The sequence below is a fragment of the Myodes glareolus genome, chromosome 6 (genome assembly GCF_982192425.1).
Source record: "Myodes glareolus chromosome 6, mMyoGla1.1, whole genome shotgun sequence".
Classification (NCBI taxonomy): domain Eukaryota; kingdom Metazoa; phylum Chordata; class Mammalia; order Rodentia; family Cricetidae; genus Myodes; species Myodes glareolus.
Window position 1 is genome coordinate 48,168,713 of NC_142031.1, and position 23,606 is coordinate 48,192,318.

The following is a 23,606-nucleotide window of genomic DNA, read 5'->3' on the forward strand; positions in this document are numbered from 1 at the left end:
GAAGGAGGCGGGGCGGAGCTGGAGAAGGGGTTTGAATTGGCCGAGACTGCTTGGCGGTTTCCGGCTGAAGCTGCGGCGAAACTGCCAAGTATTTCCAGCGGTCTCGTGTCGGGTCATGGTGCCAGGTAAGGGAGAACCCAGGGCTCAGCCTTTTCGTACAGAGGGCTGTGGGAGAACGGCCAGGGACTAGGTAGGGGTGGTGCTGGCCAGTATGGCAGAGGTCGTTCCAGGAGCTAAGAAAGTCCTTTGGGAGTTCGGTCCAGGAGTTGAGTGCGGCGTTTTCTGGGGAAAACAATGTAACAGTGAAGAGGAAAGTCTCAACGCTGCCTTCATTTACAGTCTTTCGAAATTAGGAAGGGGCTGGCCTGTAGCTCAAGTAGCAGAGTGCTTGCCAAGCATTCACAGAGCTCTAGATTTGATCCCTTGATCCAGGACGTGGCGGTACAGACCTGAATACCAGATCTTGCTAGGAGAAGGCAGCAGAAGCAGTACAGGGTCATCTTTGGGGACACCTGAAATGCGAGGTCACTGTGGGCTACATTTTGTCCCCCCCCCCCACAAAAAAAAAGTGAACAGAAAAGAAAAAAATCTTGGCCATCCTAAATCAGGGCAACCCTCTGGTTGCCTGGCTCCAGGCCTGTCCCTTGTCTGTGACCCTAGCAGGGTTCACTACAGCCCCTCCCCTTTACCCAGGCCCACACTAGAGTCATGTTCAACCCCTAGACCCAGGCTGCCAGCCTTCTAGCCTTTCTAAGGAGTTAAAACTTAGGAGGACACGGAGCTGTGAAGGGGGAAAGTTTATTTACTCAGAGAGCCTCTGAGGACATCTTGTTTTTGTCAGTGTAAAAACACAGTAAATGGACAAAGCGTGGGGACTCAGAGAACAAACAGACATAGAAAGAGGGAGAAAGAACATCATCATATCATATCTACCAGTCAGGCCTGCTACCTCCACCCCCATCCTGTGATTGGCAGAGAGACAGATCTCTCTCAGTCTAGGAGTTTCTTGTGCTTGGCAAGTCAGATCTGTCAGTAAGAACCTGTGCCCCTTGCTATTCTGACCCCTCATTCCCAATTACATCTTCAGAGGCTCCCTCTCTCCAGCCTGGACATCTGGGCTCAGCACAGGCTAGAAGAATGCAGGAGTTGGTTAGAAGAGCAAACTTTTGTATCCCTGCTCAATCCTAGGCAGAGAATGTGATGAGCAGGAAGCAGGCAGGCACCGCAGTCCTGTTCCCATGTGATCTCACAGCTGTCCTCAATAAGAAGAATACGGTTCCCAAAGCCAAGCCAAACAGAAAGGAGGCTCTGGTGATTCCTACCATTTGTTTTCTTCTAGCCCTCTAAGTATAATTGCGTATGCTCATCTCTCTGTAGGAATGCAGAGCTGGTTTCATGTGGGTGTTTGCATCTTTTCCTGTGGTATGACATTGTCTGTGACACAGTTGTAGTATGTGCAGGTTTATGCTGTTTATACCTTGATGGGAATTGTCAACAAGAGTTCGAGATTTTGTTCCAGAGACAGAAATTTGGAGAAGCACAACAAGGAGAATGGCTGCGTCTCCTGTAAATGAGCACCAGGTCAGTGTGGTGTCCGTATATTTCTTTGAAAATCCTGTGTATTGAAGTCAGGAAGACCTTTAGTACTCTTGTCTTGAACAGTATTGTCAGATATGTGTATTTCCTATGACACTTTTTCTCTTCTCTTCTGCTTATCAAAATTCCTTTGAAATCATGTCACCTATGTAGCCCAGCCTTGTTCTGTTTTATCTGCTCTGCGTTATTACTGTGAGGCAAATAGTTTTCATGGACTCAAGACCTACAATTGTGAAAGCGATTCCATTGTGAATGATAATCAATGAAATATATTGATGCCTAATTTCTACAGAGGATGGATCTGTGTCCTTATATATTATTGATGAAGGAAAGTCTGATGTGCTACAAAGGTTACATTTCAGAAATGGTTAAGGTTCTAGAACCAGGATCATCAAAGTGGCCATGCAAGTACATGGAACTTTTGCTGGTGTCACAGAGTGATTTATTGAGAAGTAGACTTAGAAGATGCTTACTCTCTGAATCCTAGTACTAGATATCTCTGCATTATAGAGAGGGGAGTTGATAGATGGGATGTGTGACTTGCTCTTGCTATGACACTGATGCTTATGTGAGGAGATGCAGATTGCAGTATGCTGGTTTCTCTCATTGGCATTTCATATCACTCAAGTGATGATGTGCCTCCAGGTATTTGTTTTTTTTTTCTTTTCTTGTTTTCAGATTTTTAATGTTGATTTTTATTCTTCTCTTATTCAGTTCATCCTGACCAAATGAGGTATTCTTACTCCACTCTTCCCACACCTCCTGTCTTCCTCTTGTGTACTCCTCTGGTTCCCTTCAGAAAAGAACTGGCCTTGAACTCTGAGGGGAGGGACCCAATGGGGATCTCCAGTTTGGTCTCTCTCTCTCTCTCTCTCTCTCTCTCTCTCTCTCTCTCTCTCATGTTTGACCTTGGATCTCTGGATATGCTCCTATAAACTGCCAGAGGAAGCATCTCAGATGAGAATTAGGCTAGGCACTGGTCCATGAATATAGCAGAATATCATTTGGAACATTTATTTTGTTTGCACTCCAGTTCCAATCCCTCCTAATCCACCTGGAAAATATATTTCACCTCAGGGAGGCCATGAATCCTACTTTGAGCCCTCTTTGTTACTTATTTTCTCTGGGTCTGTGAATTATGCTTTCTTAACATTTATTAACAGCTAACTTTTTTATATACATTTTTAATTGATATTTATTGAGCTCTACATTTTTCTCTGCTCCTCTCCCTGCCTCCCCCCTCCCCACTTCAATCCTCCACAAGATCCCCATGCTCCCAATTTAGTCAGGAGATCTTGTCTTTTTCTACTTTCTACTTCCCATATTAGATCTGTGTAAGTCTCTCTTAGTGTCTGCATTGTTGTCTAAGTTCTCTGGGATTGAGGTTTGTAGGCTGGCTTTCTTTGCCTTATGTTAAAAACCACCTATGAGTGAGTACATGTGATAATTGTCTTTCTGTGTCTGAGTTACCTCACTCAAAATAATGTTTTCTAGCTCCATCCATTTTCTTGCAAAATTTAAGCTGTCATTATTTTTTTCTGCTGTGTAGTACTCCATGTTGTAAATGTACCACATTTTCCTTATCCATTCTTCGGTCAAGGGGCATTTAGGTTGTTTCCAGGTTCTGGCTATGACAAACAAAGCTGCTATGAACATAGTTGAGCACATGTCCTTGTGGCACGATTGAGCATCCTTTTGATATATACCCAAAAGTGGTATTACTGGGTCCTGAGGAAGGTTGTTTGCTAATTTTCTAAGGAATCGCCACACTGACATCCAAAGGCGTTATACCAGCTTGCATTCCCACCAGCAATGCAGAAGTGTTCCCTTTATCCCACAACCTCTCCAGCATAAGTTGTCATCAGTGTTTTTGATTTTGGCCATTCTTACACATGAAAGATGAAATCTCAGAGTTATTTTGATTTACATTTCTCTGATGACTAAGGATGTTGAATATTTCCTTAAGTGTCTTTCAGCCATTTTAGATTCCTCTGTTGAGAGTTCTCTTTTTAGGTCTGTACTCCAATATTTTTTTTGGATTATGTGATCTTTTGGTATTCAATTTCTTGAGTTCTTTGTATATTTTGGAGATCAGATCTCTGTCTGATGTGGAGTTAGTGAAGGAAGATCTTTTCCCATTCTGTAGGTTGTCGTTTTGCCTTGTTGACTATGTCCTTTGCTTTACAGAAGCTTTTCAGTTTCAGGAAGTCCCATTTATTAATTGTTTCTCTCAGTGTCTGTGCTGCTGGGGTTATATTTAGGAAGTGGTTCCCTGTGCCAATGCATCCAAGTGTACTTCCCACTTCCTCTTCTATAAGGTCCAGTGTGGCTGGCTTTATGTTGAGGTTTTTTATCCATTTGGACTAGAGTTTTGTGCATGGTGATAGATATGGGTCTATTTTCATTCTTCTACATGATGATATCCAGTTATGCCAGCACCACTTATTAAATATGCTTTCTTTTTTCCAATTGATATTTTTTGCTTCTTTATCAAAGATCAGGTGTTCGAAGATGTGTGGATTGATATCTGGGTCTTCTATTCAGTTTTATTGGTCCTCCTATCTTTTCTTATGCCGGTACCAGGCTGTTTTCAGTCCTGTATCTCTGTAGTAGAATTTGAAGTCAGGGATTGTGATGCCTCCAAAAGTTTTTTTATTGTTAAGGATTATTTTGGCTATCCTGGATTTTTTGCTTTTCCATATGAAGTTGCGTACTGTTTTTTTGAGGTCTTTGAGGAATTTTCTGAGATTTTGATGGGCATTGCTTTGAATCTGTAGATTGCTTTTGGTAAGATTGCCATTTTTACTATGTTAATTCTGCCTACCTAAGAGCATGGGAGATCTTTCCACTTTCTGGTGTCTTCTTCAATTTCTTTCTTCAAAGATTTAAAGTTCTTGTCATACAAGTCTTCCACTTGTTTGGTTAGAGTTACTCTGAGATATTTTATTTTTCCCAACTCTTTACTCTGAGATGATGTCTGTCTTTGAGGTTGAGATGTGTTTCTTGTATGCAGAAGAAGGATGAATTTTGTTTTCGTATCCAATCTGTTATTATGTGATGAGGGGATATTTTTTTTATTCGGTCTATGTGCTGTTCTGTAAGCTTCTTGTATCTTCATAGGCATATCTTTCTTTAGGTAGGAAAAATTTTCTTCTATGATTTCGTTAAATATATTTTCTATGCTTTTGAGTTGAACCTATAATTCTAAGATTTGACCTTTTTATGGTGTCCCATATTTCATGGATATTTTGGATTAAGCTTTTGTTAGATTTAATGTTTTCTTTAACTGATGAGTCTATTTCTTCTATTGTATCTTCAGTGCTTGATATTCTCTCTTCCATTGCATTCTGCTGTTCATGCTTGCATTTGTGGTTCCTGTTTTTTTTCTCATGATTTCTGTTTCTATAATTCCTTCAGCTTGTGTTTTCTTTATTATTTATATCCCAGTTTTCAAGTCCTGAGTAGTTTCTTTTATATGTTTGATTTCTTTTTCTTGGTTTTCTTTAAGTGATTTGCTGATATATTTCAATTTTTTTGTTTGTATTTTCCTCAATTTCTCTAAGGGAATTTCTCATTTCATCTTTAAAAATTTTAAACATTCTCTTGAGATTGTTTTTTAAATCATTTTCTTCTTGTTCATCCATATTTGGTTGTTCAGGTCTTGCTTTTGTAGGGTCCTTAGGTTTTACTGGTATTGTGTTGCTCTTTATGGTGTAGCATATGATCTTACTTTTTCTACTCATCTTTTCCTCAAATAGATGTGGTTGGAGAGATTCTGTTGAATAATCTTCTAGGTGCCAGTGAATCCAAAGCTCAGATGGTTGTTCCTAGTGGTACAGTCAGTGTCACAGTTCTAGTTACCCTGTTGGTTATTCCTGTTCCTGGAGTTAGCTCAGTGCTTCTGTGCTTTGGTCTGCTCCCTTAGAGTTAGCTGTCTCAGGCCTACTTTGGCCTGGGCTACTGGCTTTGATCAGTTTCTGTAAATCTTGGTCTAGATCTCCTCCTGCAGAAGTCCCTGGCTTGGAATTAGACCTGTTCTGGTGGAGATCGCTGACTCTGGATCTGGTTGTTGGCTCAGTCCTGGTCTGCCAGTGTCTCAGGACTGGGTTGGCTCCCAGGACTGGATTTGCTCCTGACTTCTGCTCCTGGTGGAGCTTGTTTCTTCAGGCCCTCTCTGTCCTAGGTGTCTCGTTCAGTTCCACTACTGTGTAATTTAACAGCTAAGTTCTATGTGAGTACATACCATGTTTGCCATACAGGGTCTGAGTTACCTCACTCAGAATAATTACTTCTAGTTGTATCCATTTACCTGCATGTTTCATGATGTGACTATTTTCAATAGCTGAGTCGTACTCCATTGTATAAATGACCCACATTTTCTTTATCCATTCCTCTATTGAAGGACATCAGTTATCACTTTCTGGCTATTATGAATATAGCAGCTATGAGCATATTTAAGTAAGTGTTCTTGTGGAAGGGTGTAGCATCCTTTGGGTATATGCACAAGAGTATTATACCCTTGAGGTAGATCAATTCTCAATTGCCAACTGCCCCTAATCGACTGTCAAAATTTATATCTCCCCTTCCTAGGGAATCTTTGCCTGGGAATTCTCTCATCCATGTATTGATGGTAATGCTTACATCTGTTGTTTGTGTTTGCTTATCTAGTTTTATTTTTAGTTCCAGAATTCTTTCAGTTTCTATTTCCTTTATTGTTTCTATTTCCATTTTAGATTTGAAAAGTTTTATTCATTTCCTTCAACTATTTGTCTCAGGAGATTTCCTGCTCATACCATTTTCTTGATTCTGGATGGCCTGTGGTAATGTCTCAATAGATTATTAATTTCTCTTTGTCCTTCATTTTAGTTTTCAGACATTGTACCACAGTACTAATTTGTAAGCAAAGTGGTTCCCATATGTATATTGCATCTTGTGACATATAGAGTACGGCTTTTCTAGAAAGTGTTGTTTCAGAGCTGTGCACAAACCATCAATTTTCTAGCATCAGTGAATGCCTCTTTTAATGAGTTTCCTCTCTTTTTTTGGAAAGAGGAAAACTCCCTACCATATTGTTGTTCTCCAAAGTTACTGTATTATGTAGGTGAAGCTTCTGAAGTAAGTTTGCAATGGTCAGGTTCCCATTTATTTCTTTTAAATATAATATATTTCCATATATGAATGCTCTTTTTATGTTTTTGTATGTATTACCTGCCTGCCTAATGAACATGGATTCCTGACATTGACACCAAACACTTGGCACTGGAGTCAGTCACTGTAGTGAGCTCCTATGTGTATAGATAGAATTAAACTGGGTCTCTCTGAGAACAGCAAGTGCTTTTTACCACTGAACTGTCCCTTCAGCCTCCAGCTTTACATTTCTCATGGACATTCTTTGAAGGTGGGAAGAGATAACCCTATGTCTTCTTGCTGAAAAATGAAAGAAAAATAATAAATAACACTTCTTTATACAATCTGAAATTCTCTTAGATGTGTGAACTCAAATATTAAAGTAAAAAAGGTTGAAATAGCAAGATTCAAATTTCCAATTGAGCCAATCTCATAATCAGCAAAATATTTAATATCAATGAAGATTTAGTATAATTCTGACAAAATTTGTATATTCTTATTGATCAGAGATCTTTGTACTTCATTTGGTCGCATTGTAACTTAGACCATTTATTTATACAATTTTTTTAACTATTCTGTAGTGCAAACATATATGGAATTTCTAAAATTTTTATCTCTATTGGCATGTGAAATAACAGTACTAATGCATGCTGATTTTTGTATTTATTTCATGGTATTCAAAGTAGTTTCATAGCATCAAAGAGTATTTGACTTTTTATGTATTTTAGAACATGGGATATATGTACTCTCATAAACCTTCCTAATAAGTTAAGAAAAAAAGATCTCATTGAGTTTGAATTCTTCCCTGAACCTGCCTTTCACATTGTTCTACAAAGGGTGCATCATTGAACCTGGGCTTCAGCAACCTAACTGAGTCATGTGAGACTGAGATACAGATTGATCAATATCTGTATTAGAGCAAGACTAAAGTTGAAGCATCTGAAACCACAGTCTTATTCATCATAACTTTTTCATGTGAGATTATCCACTATGATAATGATTGATATCAACATGCCCCTCCATAAAGGTACATCCTTACATCTATACCTCAAAGTTATTTCACATTCCATAAAAGTTTATTGTTTGTAAAATTGCTATGTCATCCTGTTTTCACAGAGATGTAAGAACATAGAGTGTGAGTATGATGTAGGAGGATCATCTGTCTATGTGTTACTTTCATTTGTTAATAAAGAAGCTGTCTTGGCTTTTGATAGGACAGCAGCTTAGATAGGCAGAGTAGACAGAACTGAATTCTGGGAGGAAGAAAGTAGGGTCAGAGAGATCTGCCTGCCATGAAGCTGCCAGGTCAGACATGCTGAATCTTTCCCGGTAAGCCACAACCTCGTGGTGAGATACAGATTATTAGAAATGGGTTGAATAAATATGTAAGAGTTAGCCAATAAGAGGCTAGATATAATGGGCCAGGCAGTGTTTAAAAGAACACAGTTTCCATGTAATTATTTCGGGTGTAAACTAGCTGGGAGCTGGGCAGCGGGAACACAGCCCGCTGCTCCTACTACAAATGGCACCCAGAAAGTATCTTTCTTTAAAATTAACTTTCAATTTTACTTTGAAATATATGCATGAGTGCTATCTATCTCCTGCCTGGAAAGATCAAGAGAGGGCATTTGATGCCATGGAACTGGAGTTATACTGAGTTGTATGGTGGGGACTGAACTTGGGTCCTCTGGAAGAGCAACTAGTGCTTGAAACTGCTCACCCATCTCTGTAGAATCTCTAGAAAACTTTTGTTTTTAAATAATTTTGTTCCTCATCTGTATCCCAAAAGTTTATGTAATTCCCTTTTCTCTGTTATGTAGGAAAGCATTTTGTTCAATAGCACATGGTAAATGGGTAATTTTCCATTACAGGATCTGTTTTCATTCAGGGATCTGGATGTACACTTTTCCCAGGATGAGTGGAAATGTCTGGATTCTGCTTGGAGGACTTTATACATTGATGTGATGTTGGAGAACTACAGAAATCTAGTATTTATAGGTAAAAATGCTCTTCTTGTAGTATTCCTGACTCATTGTTTATATTTACCTTTTCCTTGTGTATTATTTTTAAGTACACTCCCTGAATATTTTATGATTACCAGAAATGATGGAAATTCTGGTAAGAAACATTTATTTCCACGGTGCCTCTTTTATGTTCTCGTGCTTTCTCTGCCAAGAACAACTAATGCTGTATACTGTGATCTCTCAAGCCCTCTTAACTAGCTCTTAACTGAAAATTTCAAAGTTCAAAGAATATTGAAAACTTAGAACATGAAGATACAGTGAAGTACTCTTAGCAACTGGAATATTTTTATTATCCTACTGAATTAAACTTTTCACTTTTTTCTGATTTTTAAAAACACAAAGATGTTTTAAAATAGAGAAAAATGTGGTAGCTATGTTTTTGTTTTTCTATTGATTGATTTTTGAAATCTGGTCTGTATATTCAGCTCTAGTGGATATTATTTTAACTCTAGCCCTAGGGAGGCTGAAGCAAGTGGAACTGGTGAGTTGTAACCCAGCCATGGATAGTATAATGAGTTCCTAGTTAGCCAAAGCTACACAGTATGACTCTGTATAGAACAATCCCCATATGTTCCTTCAAATAGCACCTTTCTCTGTCACCCATTTTTTCCACCTCTTCAGAGTAAGGATAGAAGCCCCTTAATGATCCTTGTGTTTAATGATGACTAGAGTGGTTTATATTACTGTTCACTTAATGATAGTGACATACAGAAGGCCTCTGCTACGAGCTCTACTTCTAGTAAATGCTAGCTACCTTGTCTTAGGAAACTTAAGGGAACATCAGGTATTGAATCTTACTAATAGGATCTTAGTAATATCTTACTAATTTATCAGTTCCTATCAGCCCTATTTGTTCTCATTTTCCAGAGAAACATCGCATATGTGGTACATATGAGAACATCATGGATCAAGGCTCAAAGAATATCCAAAAGAAGCCTTGTAAATATAATGACCTTAGCAAAAAGCTTTATGGATTCTCCCAGTGTTCACCTTATAACACCAGCGATATTGCAGGAAACCATCAGAGAATTCACACAGGAGAGAAACCTTTCAAATGTCCAGAATGTGAGAAATCCTTTAAATATATTTCAGAACTTAGAACTCATCAGAGAATTCATACAGGAGAGAAACCTTACAAATGTACTCAATGTGAGAAATCCTTTAAATATACCTCAGTACTTAGAAAGCATCAGAGAATTCATACAGGAGAGAAACCTTACCAATGTCAGGAATGTGAGAAATCCTTTAAATATCTCTCGGTATTTAAAAATCATCAGAGAATTCATACAGGAGAGAAACCTTACGAATGTCGGGAATGTGGGAAATCCTTTATCTATTTCTCCATACTTAGAACTCATCAGAGAATTCATACAGGAGAGAAACCTTACAAATGTTGGGAATGTGAGAAGTCTTTTACAACTAATACAAATCTTAGAACTCATCAGAGAATTCATACAGGAGAGAAACCTTACAAATGTAGGGAATGTGGGAAATCCTTTGCATGTGCCACAACGCTTAGAAATCATGAAAGAACTCATACAGGAGAGAAACCTTACAAATGTAGGGAATGTGAGAAATCATTTGCATATAGCTCACATTTTAAAAATCATCAGAGAATTCATACAGGAGAGAAACCTTACAAATGTAGGGAATGTGCAAAGTCTTTTGCACGTAGCTCAAATCTTCAGACACATCAGAAAAGTCATGCAGGAGAAAAAACTCATAAATGCAGGAAATGTGATAAATTCTTTAAGTATATATCAGGTCTTAGGACTCATGAGAGAATTCATACAGGAGAAAATCCTTAGACATGTTGAGAAAGTGAGAAATCATTTACATGTGCCTCAACTCTTAAAAAACACCAGAGAATCCATACAAGAGAGAAACCTTGTACTAACTGTCACTAATGCTTTAGCTAGCAGACGCAGCTAAGAATCCATCAGAAAATTCATACTGAGGAGTAAAGATTCTGTTGTAAATGATTTTTGTATGTTTTCTTCAACTCTGCCTTTAAAGATCCACACCAGGAAATATTACAAACATGAGAAAGACTTTATGTAATGTTCAACTCTTAGAATATCTATAGTTTAAACAGAGGAAGAATTCTAAATGTAGAAAAAATTCATTAAAACGTTTTGTTTTTAACCTCATACTGTATAATTTATGCAAAATTGTAAAAACAGGAAGGTGCTGTTGATTAACTCTTTTCTGGAGACTACAACATTTCATTGTGAAGTAAAGGTAATAACACAAAAAATAATGCCTTTATATATCATCGGAAAGTCTGCAAAACTGAAAGGATTTCTTATGCTTAAATTTCTTAAAGAAACTCAGAACTTTAATGCTGCTTAGAAGAGCCTCTGATGAATTGAGCTACCAAGAAATGACACTCTCCAACATGTACATAGACTTATATGTGTGCAGTGTGTTCAGGGCATCCACTGTTCTTACTATGTATCCGAAGTTGGGTTGGAATTTCATGGCAGCAACTGTCTAAGTCCCTTTTACTACTGGAAACAACTCCCTTTACATATTCCTGTAAGTAACCCAAATAAAACTCATTCATTCAACAAGATGGACTTCAGTGACATTCATATTTTGTTCTTTATCTGTATTTCTATTTTCATGAGTAAATATATATGCATACTTCACCTCTTGGAAAACTATAAAACATGTTTTGAACTCATTAATTTTTCCTAAAAGCTTTTACCCACCATAAAATTGTTGTTAGGGATAAAACACGTGGTTCACAATTTTGTTAGATTGATACTTTATTATAAGGCATTAATTAATACACCCTATAAATCCATTCTAGATAATGCCAAGAAATGCATTGAATTTGTCAAAACTAGTGTTAAAATATAGATTCATCTGAAAATTAATCCTAAAGAAAACCCTCTACCCCCATACACACCCCAATGCTAATAGTAAATACTCAACTACAATCCATCTTCACATACTGATTCTAGAGTGAAAGCCTACAAATAGAAAGAATGTGATATTCATTGTCATGTATAACTAGGAAACCTCAGATACATAAAGAAAATTAGTTTATCAGTATTCAATGCCTTTGGAAAATTACTAATCAACTGGTGTGGGAGATTCTTTTGTATAGCTGTTGCTTTTTTTGGTAAATGAATAAAGAAGCTGTCTTGACCCGTGATAGGGCAGAGTAGAGCTAGGTGGGGAAAGCAAAACTTAATGCTGGGAGAAAGAAGGCAGAGTCGAGAGAAGCCATGTAGCCACCCAAAGCAGACAGACATGCTAGAAACTTGCTGGTAAGCCACAGCCACCTGATGATACACAGATAAATAGAAATGGGTTAAATTAAGATGTAAGAGTTAGCCAATAAGAAGCTAGAGCTAATAGCTCAAGCAGTGATTTAATTAAAACAGTTTCAGTGTGATTATCTTGACTCTGGGCAACCGGGAAGCAAACAAGCAGCCTCTGTAACAATCAACATAATTAGCACCTTAATTATGGATGTTATAAAAATACAAACACAGATTTGTAGATATGTGAAAAGCCAGTGTAATACAATTAAGAAATAAATGGAATATCTCAATCTCTCATACATTTCTATAGGTGAGAAATCTTGTTTTTGAGTGACTACAAAAACTGTTTTGAAACATATTTGTATGAGAAGCATTGAATTTCCTAGATATCAACAGAATTGGAAACCTCACCTCCAATATAATCCTGCTGACTGGGTTACAAGTGCTTACAGAATAATGTTCATTTTGTTGCACCATGTCCTGACATACTCTGAAAATATTAGTAGATGACCTCTTTTTTGTCAGTTTTCTTTGATGCCACCTAAGCTGCAGACAAGTTTTCGCAGAGGTTAGATCTTTTTTTGTTTTTTATTGCTTTATAAATAATACCATTCAAAATTTCCACCTTCTCCCCTCCTCCCATTTCCCTCTTGTTCCCCCACTCACCCTCCACTCACCCTCTCCAGTACTAAGAGAAGGCAGGGTATCCTGCCCTGTGTGAAGTTCAAGGCCCTCCTCCCTCCATCCAGGCCTAGGAAGGTATGCATCCAAACTGATTAGGATCCCAAAAAGCCAGTACATGCAGTAGAATCAATCCAGTGTAATTATCATTGACTTCTCAGTCACCCCCCATTATCAGCCACATTCAGAGAGTCCAATTTGATCACATGCTCATTCAGTCCCAGTCCAGCTGGCCTTGCTGAGATCCTATTAGATTAGTCACACCGTCTGAGTTGGTGGACGAACCCCATACGGTCCTGACTTCCTTGCTCATCTTCTCCCTCCTTCTGCTCTTCAACTAGACCTTGGGAGCTCAGTCCCGTGCTCCAATGTGGGTCTCTGTCTCTTATCTCCATCTATCGCCATACGAAGGTTCTATGGTTATATTCAAGATATTCATCAGTTTGGCTATGGGACAAGGCAAGTTCAGGCACCCTCTCCTCAGCTGCTCAAGGACCTAGCTGGGGACATCCCCTTGTATACCTGGGAACCTCTAGAGCCAAGTCTCTTGCCAACCCTAAAATGGGTCCCTTAATTAAGGTATCTTCCCTGCTCCCATATCCGCCCTTCCTCCATTTCAACGATCCTACTCCCCCAAGCTCTCCCCAATCCTTCCCTTCTCCCTTTTTTCTTCCCCTCTCCTCTTCCCCCTACCCCACCTGAACCTCATGCTCCAAACTTTTGCCCAACGATCTTGTCTGCCCCAATTTCCAGGAGGATCTATATATTTTTTTATTTTGGTTCACCTTATTATTTAGCTTCTCTAGACTTGTGAACTATAGGCTCAATGTCCTTTGTTTATGGCTAGAATCCACTAATGAATGAGTACATACCATTGTGTCCCATAAATTTGGGTATATTGTGTGGTCATTTTCATTGAATTTTAGGAAGTCTTTAATTTCTCCCTTCATTTCTTCCTTAACCCATTGATGATTCAGGTGAGCATTGTTTAATTTCAATGTATTTGTGGGTTTTCTGAAATTAATATTGCTGTTGACTTCTAGTTTTAAACCATAGTGATGTGATAAGATACATGGGGTTATTCCAATTTTTTTGTATTTGTTGAGGTTTGTTTTGTTACCGAGTATGTGGTCAATTTTTGAAAAGGTTCCATGAGGTGCTAAGAAACAGGCACCTTTTCTGTTTGGATGGAATATTCTATACATGTCTCTTAGGTCCATTTGAATGATAACATCTGTTAGTTCCCTTTTTTTCTCTGTTCATTTTTTTGTCTGACTGACCTGCCCAGTGATGAGAGGGGAATGTTGAAGTCTCCCACTATTAGTGTGTGGAGTTTAATATAAGATTTAAGCTTTAGAAGTGTTTCTTTTACATATGAGGGTGCCCTTGTATTTGGGGCATAGATGTTCAGTATTGAGATTTCCTCTTGATGGATTTTTCCTGTGACTAATATGAAATGTACTTCTTTGTCTCTTTTGATTGATCTTAGTTTGAAGTCTATTTTTTAGATATTAGGATAGCTACACCTGATTGTTTCTTAGGTCCATTTGATTGGAATATTTTTCCCAATCTTTTACTCTGAGACAATATCTGCCTTTGAAATTGAGGTGTGTTTCTTGTATGCAAAAGAAGGATGGATTCTGTTTTCGTGTCCAATCTGTTAGCCTGTGCTTTTCTCTCTCTCTTTTTTTCTATTTATTAAAAATTTCCACCTCCTCCCCTTCTCCCAATACCCTCCCACTCCCCCCACTCCCTCTCCAGTCTTAAGAGCAGTCAGGGTTTCCTGCCCTGTGGGAAGTCCAAGGTCCTCCCCTCTCCCTCCAGGTCTAGGAAGGTGAGCATCCAAACAGACTAGGCTCCCACAAGGCCAGTCCATGCAGTACAATCAAACCTCAGTGCCAATGTCCTTGGCTTCTCAGTCAGCACTCAATGTTAGCCACATTCAGAGAATCCAGTTTGATCACATGCTCCATCAGTCTTAGTCCAGCTGGCCTTGGTGAGCTCCCATTAGATCAACCCCATTGTCTCAGTGGGTGGACGCACCCCTTATGGTCCTGACTTCCTTTCTCATGTTCTCCCTCCTTCTGCTCCTCATTTGGACCTTGGGAGCTCAGTCCATTGTTCCAATGTGTGTCTCAGTCTCTATCTCTATCCATCGCCAGATGAAGGTTCTATGGTGATATGTAAAATATTTATCAGTGTGGCTATAGGATAAGGACAGTTCAGGCACCCTCTCCTCTGCTGCCCACAGAGCTAGTTGGGGAAATCTCCTTGGACACCTGGGAACCCCTCTAGAGCCAAGACTCTTAGCCAGTGCCTTTTTATTGGTGAATTGAGTCCATTTATATTAAGGGATATTAATGAACAGTGATTGCTATCTCCTGTTAATTTAGTTTTCATTGTTGGTGATGTTAATTTGTGTGTTTTTTCCTTTTTTTTGGAATTTGCTGCTGTGAGACCATCAATTGTGTCTTAGTTGATGAGACCACTTCCTTGGGTTGGAGTTTTCCTTCTGGTATTTTGTGTAGGGTTCAGTTTGTGGCTTGGTATTGGTGAAATCTGATTTTGTTATGGAATATCTTGTTTTGTCCTTCTATGATGATTGAAAGTTTTGCTGGGTATAATAGTCTGGGCTGGCATCTGTGGTCTCTTAATGTCTGCATAACGCTTGACCACAGCCTTCTGGCTTTCACTGTCTCCAATGAGAAGTCAGATATAATTCTGATAGGTCTGCCTTCATATGTTACTTGGCATTTTTCCTTTGCAGCTCTTAATATTCTTTTTTTTACTCTATATGTTTAGTGGTTTGATTATTATGTGATGAGGGAATTTTTTTTAATTCAGTCTATGTGGTGTTCTGTAAGCTTGTATCTTTATAGGCATATCTTTGAGTTGGGAAAGTTTTCTTCTATGATTTTGTTAAATATATTTTCTGTGCTTTTGAGTTAAACTTCTTCTATACTCATTACTCTTAGGTTTGGCCTTTTCATGGTGTCCCATATTTCCTGGATATTTTGGGTTAAGCTTTTGTTAGATTTAATGTTTTCTTTGATAGATGAGTCTATCTCCTTTATTGTATCTTCAGTGCTTGAAATTCTCTCTTTCATGTCTTATATTCTAGTGTTCATGCTTGCATTTATGGTTCTTGATCATTTTCTCATGATTTCAGTTTCTATAATTCCTTCACCTTGTGTTTTCTATATTTTTATTTCAGTTTTCAAGTCCTGGATAGTTTCTTTTATATGTTTGATTTCCTTTGTTTTCTTTGAAGGATTTGCTGATGTCTTCCAATTTTTTGTTTGTCTTTTCCTCCATTTCTTTGAGGGAATTTCTCATTTCATCTTTAAGAGTTTCAAACATTCTCCTGAAGTTATTTCTGGCCATTTTCTTCTGCTTCATCCATATGTGGTGGTTCAGGTCTTGCTGTTGTCTTTAGGTTTTATTAGTGTTATGTTGCTCTTTGTGGTGTTGCATGTGTTCTTACCTTTTCTACTCATCTTTTCCTCTAATAGATGTGTTTGAGATTCTGTTGAATAATATTCTAGGTGCCAGTGAATCCAAAGCTCAGATGGGTTGTTCCTCATGGTACAGTCAGTGCCACAGTTCTAGTTTCCCCATTGGTTACTCTGTGTTCCTGGAGGTAGCTCAGCATTCCTGTGCTTTGCTCTGTTCTCTTGGTGTTTGCTGTCTCAGGCCTACTTGGCCTAGGTTACTGGCTTTGACCTGTTTTTGTAAATCCTGGTTTAGATCCCCTTGCAGAAATCCCTGGCTTGGAGTTGGTCCTTCATAGGTTTCTGGTTCCTGCCTCAGAGTTCCCAGGCTCAGGTGCACCCAGAACTGCAGAGGACCTGGCACAGTCTTACTCCCACAGAAGTCCCAGACCAATGCCCGGACCCACAGAGGTCCTGGCTCAGGCCTTTTCCCTCTGAGGTCCCAGACTCTCGCCTGGCCCCACAGAAATCCCTGGTTCCTGCCTACTTTTTCAGAGGTCCCAGATTCATGCCCAAACTGGCAGAGGACCTGGCCCAGGCCTAGTTCCTCAGAGGTTCTAGATTCACGCCCAGACCTACAGGGATCCTGGCTTAGGTCTACTCCCTTGAATGTCCCAGATTCACGTCCAGACTCTTGGCGGTCTCTGTCTCTGGCCCACTTGCTCAGCCGTTGCTCCCCTGTCTTAATTTCCTTCTTAATTACTGTCTTCAGTCATTTCTTCCTTCAGTAGTGAATTTTTCGATATCTATAAAATTGTAAACTTTCTTTCGTTTCTGCTTTTGTTGATAGCCAGTGTAGCAAGTTTTTTCTTCAGACACCAGCTCACAAATAATAACACAGGAACTTACTAATTATGAGAGCTTGGCCTTTAATTTAGGCTTGTCTCAACTAGCTCTTATAACTTAAATTATCTTATTTCTACATTCTGCAATGTGGCTCAGTTACTTCTACCCTATACCATATGTCTAACGTCTTAAGGGTGTCTCTCCTCCACGGAGATGAACTCTGTGACCACACATCATCTATTAGGTTGTTTCTAATGGCTACTGCTTTCCTTGCACGATTCTTTGGTTCCTGTTTTCTCAGAGATCAAGCAGACTTTCTGTAAATTCAGTTCCCAGAACTTAGTGCATCTTCAGCTCAACCCAAAGAATTCTTTGCTGGAAATCCAAGATCTAGGGAATAGAATTTGGGCACCAGAACCTGGTTTTCCGTACGGAAAAAAAAGATAAACTTCTGCCCCTCAGCTAACTATCAAAACCTGTGTATTTGACTCCACATACATAAAGGCATGCTTTTAGGAGGTAGCAATACAAGACAGCCTGGGATACGCACATAAGAGTTATTTGGTAGGTGGGTAAGACAGGGTTTCTCTGTGTAACAGCTCTGCCAGTCCTGGAACTCACTCTGTACACCAGACTGGCCTCAGACTCACAGAGATCTGCCTGCCTCTGCCTCCCAAGTGCTGGGATTAACAGCATGTGCCACCACCACCCTGCATGGATTCTTAATCTAAGACCTACAACTTGGAATTTCATTTTTATCATTTATTTGGATCACAGTTTTTTACAAACATTATTGTCATTTAACAACAAATTACCATTGAAATATGAAATTGTCCTAAATCAAAAAAAAAAGAGCGTCTCTCTAGTATAATCTACATTATAATCTACATACCTCAATTCCCCCTCATCTTCCTCTCTCCCTGGAAATTCTACCAATCTCTCCTGCCTAGCTATTGGCCATTCAGCTCTTTATTAAACAAATTACAGTAACACATCTTCACACAGTGTAAACAAATATTCCACATTTCTCCTTTTGTCTAAATAAAACAGAACAGGTTTAACTCTAACATAGTAAAACTATATATAATAAGAACAATTATCATGTAAGAATTACACTCACAATGTCCAATCCATTTGTATTTTACATATTTAGAGAAAATATTTTATTATCTATCCTATCTTGATGAATCCAAAATTTTATACCTAAGCCACTTTCTATCATACCTTGCATTACCATTCTAAAAGTATCAATTGAATCGCCCCTGGATCAAGGAAGAAATAAAGAAATTAAAGTCTCCTAGAATTCAATGAAAATGAAAGCACAACATACCCAAACCTATGGGACACTGTGAAAGCAGTGCTAAGAGGTAAGTTCATAGCACTAAGTGCCTACATAAAGAAAGTGGAGAAAGCACACATTAGAGACTTAACAGCACACCTGAAAGCTCTAGAAGAAAAAGAAACAGACTCATCCCTACTTGGTTTTTTGGAGGGCCAACCCTTTAGTAACCAGTCCTTTAGTTAGTGCCTTCTGGGACTGGGGGCTGGGACATGGCAATTAGTGGTGAAGAGAGATTAGAGGGGAAAATTTATGGGATTCTCAGGAGATGGGAGGAGTGGGGCAGTGAAGGCTGACGTAGGTGTTGTGCTGTTGATCTGGGGCTGAGACTGTGGGATTGCATCTTGAAGAACAGAGGAAAAAGAGATCTGCAGGCAGCTTACCTGGTTTGCTGGCAGGTGTTAGAATAAAATTTTTTAATCTGGAAATCAGTCACTTTCAAGAGAAAATGCTGAAGAAAGTACATCTGAAATACTCAATGAATATAGACAGATAAATCTCAACCTCATTGCAAAGACAGACACACCCAATATAGTTCTAAATATTTTCAGACAGAGCCTCACAGTGTCCAATTTATGAACTTATATCTAAATGATAATTGTCATAAATGTTGTCATTTGGGTAATATAATCCTTGTAGAAGTATTTCATAGGAAGTTGTGGAACACACAATGTTAAGTTTGAGTAACTTCAAAAACAGAATATCACATTTCTCGTGTTACTATACAGAAGGCGTAATATAACCTGCCAGGGGAAGAATACTATCCTTTCCCCATTTACAGGAAGATCCATTTGTATTTTTTGAAAGTTATGTACTAGTATTTTAAATTGGTTTATATTTTTATTGAGCAAAAGACACAGTTTTAGAAATGAAGGTGGTTTGTATCTAATAGTTGCATAATTTATATTCTAAGTAACCAGCCTTGCTTAAGTTGATTTTATTTTTTCATTAAATTTATTTTACATCTCAACTGCAATTCCCCCCCCCTTCTCCTTCCATTCCTTCACCCCATCCAACCCACATCCACTCCTCTGTTTCTATTCAGAAAGAGGCAGGCCTCCCATAGGTATCAACAAAACTTGACATATCAAGTTTCAGTAAGATTAAGCACCTCCCCTTGTATTAAGACTGGCCAAGGCAACCCAGTGAAGAATAGGTTTCCCAAAGCCAAACAAAGCATTAGGGATAATTCCTGCTTCCACTGTTAGAAGTCCACAGGCAGCCCCAGCTACACAGCTGTCATACATAGGTCAGTCCCATGTAGGCTTTCTGGGTTGATGATTCAGACTGTGAGCTTCTAAGAACCTAGGTTAGTTGTTTCTCTGGGTTTTCTTATAATGCCCCTGAACCCTCTGGCTCATACAATCCTTCCTCCTCTCTTCAGCAAGATTCCCTGAACTTGGCATAATGTTTGGCTGTGGCTATCTGTATCTGATTCCATTAGTTGCTGAATGAAGCCTCTTTGATGACAATTGGGAAGTCACCAATCTATGAATATAGCAGAACATTTTTAAGCATCATTACGTTGATATTCTTTTCTCCAATTGTGTTTGGTTTTATCCTAGATCACTGGACCATCCAACCTCGGGGTCCTGGCACTCTAGGTATGTCATGGATGGGCATACTCTCATGGCATGGGTCTCAGGGTGGACCAGATATTGGTTTGCCATTCCCACAATCTCTGTCACCTTACTCCAGCACATGCCGTAGGCAGGACAGACTGTAGGTCAAAGTTTGTGTGGTTGGGTTGGTGTCTGAATACCTCCACTGGAAGTCTTACCTGGTTACAGGAGATGGCCAATTATGACTACATATCTACTATTGCTAGGGGACATCCTTATAGATTCCTGGGAGTTTCCCTTGCACCAAGTTTCTAACTGACCCTGAAGTGATGCCCCTCCATTCCAGTCATCTCTTTCCGTACTCTCCCCCTCCATCCATCCTCCAACCTGATCCCTCATGCTCCAATCTCCACCCACCCTCCAGTTCCCCCACAAGATCTATTTCCCTTTCCCAGGGAGATCCATGCATCCACTCTTTGTTACCTAACCTCTCTGGGTCTGTGGACTGTATCGTGGTTATCCTTTACTTTACAGCAAATATCCACTACAAGAGGATTTTTTTTATAAACTTAAAAACAAATGTCTATCAATCAGAACAGCCAATATACAGGTAATTTTGGGCAGGCAGCTATTTAAATATGATAAATTCAGTGGTTTTACTGACAATAGCAGTCAATACTATTTTGTATTTACATCCAAATGATTGCCTTTGGTGGAGCCTAGTTAAACTATCCTATGTTTTTGTAATTCAAATAATGAGCTCAGTGTTTTCAAATTCATTACTATTACTGAGCATTCAGCCTAACTCCCCCCCACCACCTAACTCTGTTCTACCCTATCAGGCCAAGCCAGTTTCTTTATTCACTAACCAATAAAAGCAACACATAGACAAAGGGACCTCCCACACCACTGTGTGTTAGAGTCTAAGTAATCTTGTGGGCATCTTTCATGAGCAGCCCTACCCACATCAAGTGAAAATAAAACATATAACAGACTATTATAAGTGACAAAGATGTGTCTTTAGGGCCACCTGGTACAGAGAAGAAAACTGTATATAATATCACATGGTCCAAAATAACCTGAAGAAAATATGACCAGAAACAAAGGGAAGAGCCTTGTCATAAGATGCAATTTCAGTCCTAAAGCACCTACATGCCATTGGGACTAAGATCTATTCATCTGGCTTGTAAGTCATACCTTAATGCTGAAGGATTTCCAGAAATTTACTGACAAAGTTCAGTGTTTTAATGATAAAAGTTTCTGTGTCTGGTCCACTCCTACCATTCTATAACAAGTTAAAAAATGTTCATGTCATAGAGTGTCTGTGTACTTTGTCTTCAGGGGATGAGTAATTCAAACTTCCCTCCTTTGCCTTTACAGCTTCCTGAAATGTCACCAAAGGAACCTTCATGTTCTCCATGTTTTCACACACCAGTCTTCCTCACCTGTGGAAATCTGTAAAGTTCAAGTAGTGTCCCAACATTTTCAGAGGCTGTCAGTGGTGTTCCTATGAATATAGGGCCGGATTTACTCTCCCTTACACATCTGTAATTAGGGATAATGCTTTTATACCCTGTGCCTATGAGCCAAAAAAGCTATTCTTCAGGTTCTCTTTCACTGAATGGAATATTATATACCCAGAGTACTCGAGATGAGGTGAGTAAAAGATGGGGATTGTTGCTGATTTCCTAGATGGCAAATACCATGGGTCTAAATAAACAAGTAGTTTCTCAATTTGAGGCCATATAGAAGGCACAACAATGTTTATTTGGCAGACTCATAACTACAGATGTCAGCAAATGTTATGCAGTAGCTGTTATAGGTATGAAGCTAGGGTTTTCAAGACACCTATATTTTAAAATATCCCCATAAATTTGTCAAATTAAAATGAGAGTGTTATGTCATCAGGATTTGGTAAAATGTGAAATTTGACTCTCTCATCTTCTACAGCTTCCCAAGAGCTCGCATGATTTGCCTACAGATGTTTAAAATTCAGTCCATGAGTCGAAATATCAAATCTTTTGGAACAACTACAAAAACCAAATACTTCTGTATTAATCTCACAGCTTATTAATACACTGTATTTCTAGCAAATCAAAACCCCACTACTAGGAACAGCTTGCCTCTCTCTGAGTTGTTGTCTACTGAGTTCACATAGGTCTCCTAGTCAATACAGGTTACTACCAATAACCTGTATTCTTGGCTGCTCTTCAAAGCATGACAGGAAGATTTTGCTGCTAACGACACTGCATGCTTAAGTCACAATATGGGAAAAATCAAGTTGTTTCTCAGTTGGAAAGTGTATCCTTATTGTGTAGCTTGTCATGCTAGAACGTGCTAGAACGTGCTAGAACGTGCTAGACTTGTTACTAGAGGAGAAAAGTGGCCCTTAGTCTGCATGAAACCTACAAGATACAAAATGACTTATCTGACCGGATATGCCAACCAATGCAAGAGTGGCAGGAATGTTGTGGGAGTAGCCAACTGCTTTATCATCACATCTGAGGTCCAGCACATATGGATATGTACTGTTAAAGGGTCTAAGAACCTGTGCCTAGATCACAGGTTCATAGGCCCTACGGGAGAGCTCACCACTATGAGTCTGACAAAGGTATTAAAATGATGCCTTGAATTACTGCTATGCTCATAGATCAGTGTATCTCATACCTCTTCAGAGAAGTTTCTCCTTGCAATGGATGACAGTTAACACCTATAAGTTAGGACACAGACAGTAAGAAGGTTGAATATTCAGCTTAACTGGGACATGCACATCACACTCCTTCTTCTAAGTCTTGGGGCATCTCAGAAGAGGAAGAAGGACTGTAACAGCCAAAGGTAGTCAGTAACATAAAGGAAATAATAAATAAAAGTCCAGACACAACATGGACATATGAACTCATAGCCATAGTGACATCATAAATAAGACATATGCATGCCCCCCCAACAAACTTCCTGCATTTAGAGGGGGTGGGCATTAAGTACCATTACTAGCTGAGGTGATTTTAGCATATGATAGCTTCTGGGAGAGTCAGTTTTTAAATAATGGGACTCCTAGCAGGTCAGTCACACTCCATGGCAGGCTCCATTTCCCAAACACAAACTGGACTCAGCGGGGAAAGAAAAAATAACAATATCTCAGTACTGTCTGGGAAGGGTGGGGGGAGCAGAAACTGGTTATGGCAAGAGTTGGAAATGGGGCAAAATGTCCAAAATACATTATATGGAATTCTCAAAAAAATAGAAAGTTAAAATATTGTTAAAAAGATACGCAGCTCATCCAACATATCTTTGCAACAATTGACATAACAATAGAATTTATCGTAGTGCATACAAGTAATGTGTGTTTGTTATATGTGCACATATGTCTCTGTGTGTAAGTGCATCTGTTTGACATAAAAGTACCTCTGATTGTGTCTTCAGTTTCCACCTTGCTCGATACACTGTCTCTGTATGGTTTCCACTGCACATACCAGGCTAGCTGGCTCATGAGCTCCTGAAAATTCTACCGCCTCTCTCGTAGCTCCCTCCAAGAGCCATGGGTTTATGGGTTTACAGGTATGCACTGTACCACCTCACCTGTTTTTATGTGGATGCTGTCCGTCTACACTGTCCTCACATTGCAGTGTAGCAGTTACCCTCTGAATTGGCACTTCCTCATTGTAATACCGATTTACAGTGAGGAAATGATCAAAATTATATGGAGGGCTATTATTACATTTTACAAA

At 39.1% G+C, this 23,606-nt stretch overlaps 1 protein-coding gene across 2 annotated transcripts; it reads left to right on the forward strand.

Annotated features, from left to right (window-relative positions):
* Positions 1–6: 6 nt before the first annotated feature.
* On the forward strand, positions 7–21,363 carry LOC125404168 (zinc finger protein 54-like). Of its 2 annotated transcripts, XM_085690735.2 has the most exons (7): positions 7–125; positions 1,452–1,581; positions 8,595–8,721; positions 9,615–9,812; positions 11,074–11,285; positions 19,885–19,923; positions 21,262–21,363. In XM_085690735.2, coding segments are annotated over exons 2-5 (357 nt in total). In that variant the 5' UTR covers positions 7–125; positions 1,452–1,551; the 3' UTR covers positions 11,076–11,285; positions 19,885–19,923; positions 21,262–21,363. The 2 variants fall into 2 exon arrangements, with proteins under 2 accessions (XP_085546861.1, XP_085546860.1); XM_085690734.2 differs by having other exon boundaries at positions 9,615–11,285.
* The last annotated feature ends 2,243 nt before the right edge of the window (positions 21,364–23,606 follow it).

What these genes read in the sequence shown, in the direction of transcription:
- LOC125404168 (XM_085690734.2), top strand. Translation starts at nt 1,552, where the DNA reads ATGGCTGCGTCTCCTGTAAATGAGCACCAG. An exon ending in CTCCTGTAAATGAGCACCAG is followed by an intron (nt 1,582 to 8,594) that starts GTCAGTGTGGTG and finishes TTTCCATTACAG; the next exon opens with GATCTGTTTTCATTCAGGGA. An exon ending in CAGAAATCTAGTATTTATAG is followed by an intron (nt 8,722 to 9,614) that starts GTAAAAATGCTC and finishes CTCATTTTCCAG; the next exon opens with AGAAACATCGCATATGTGGT.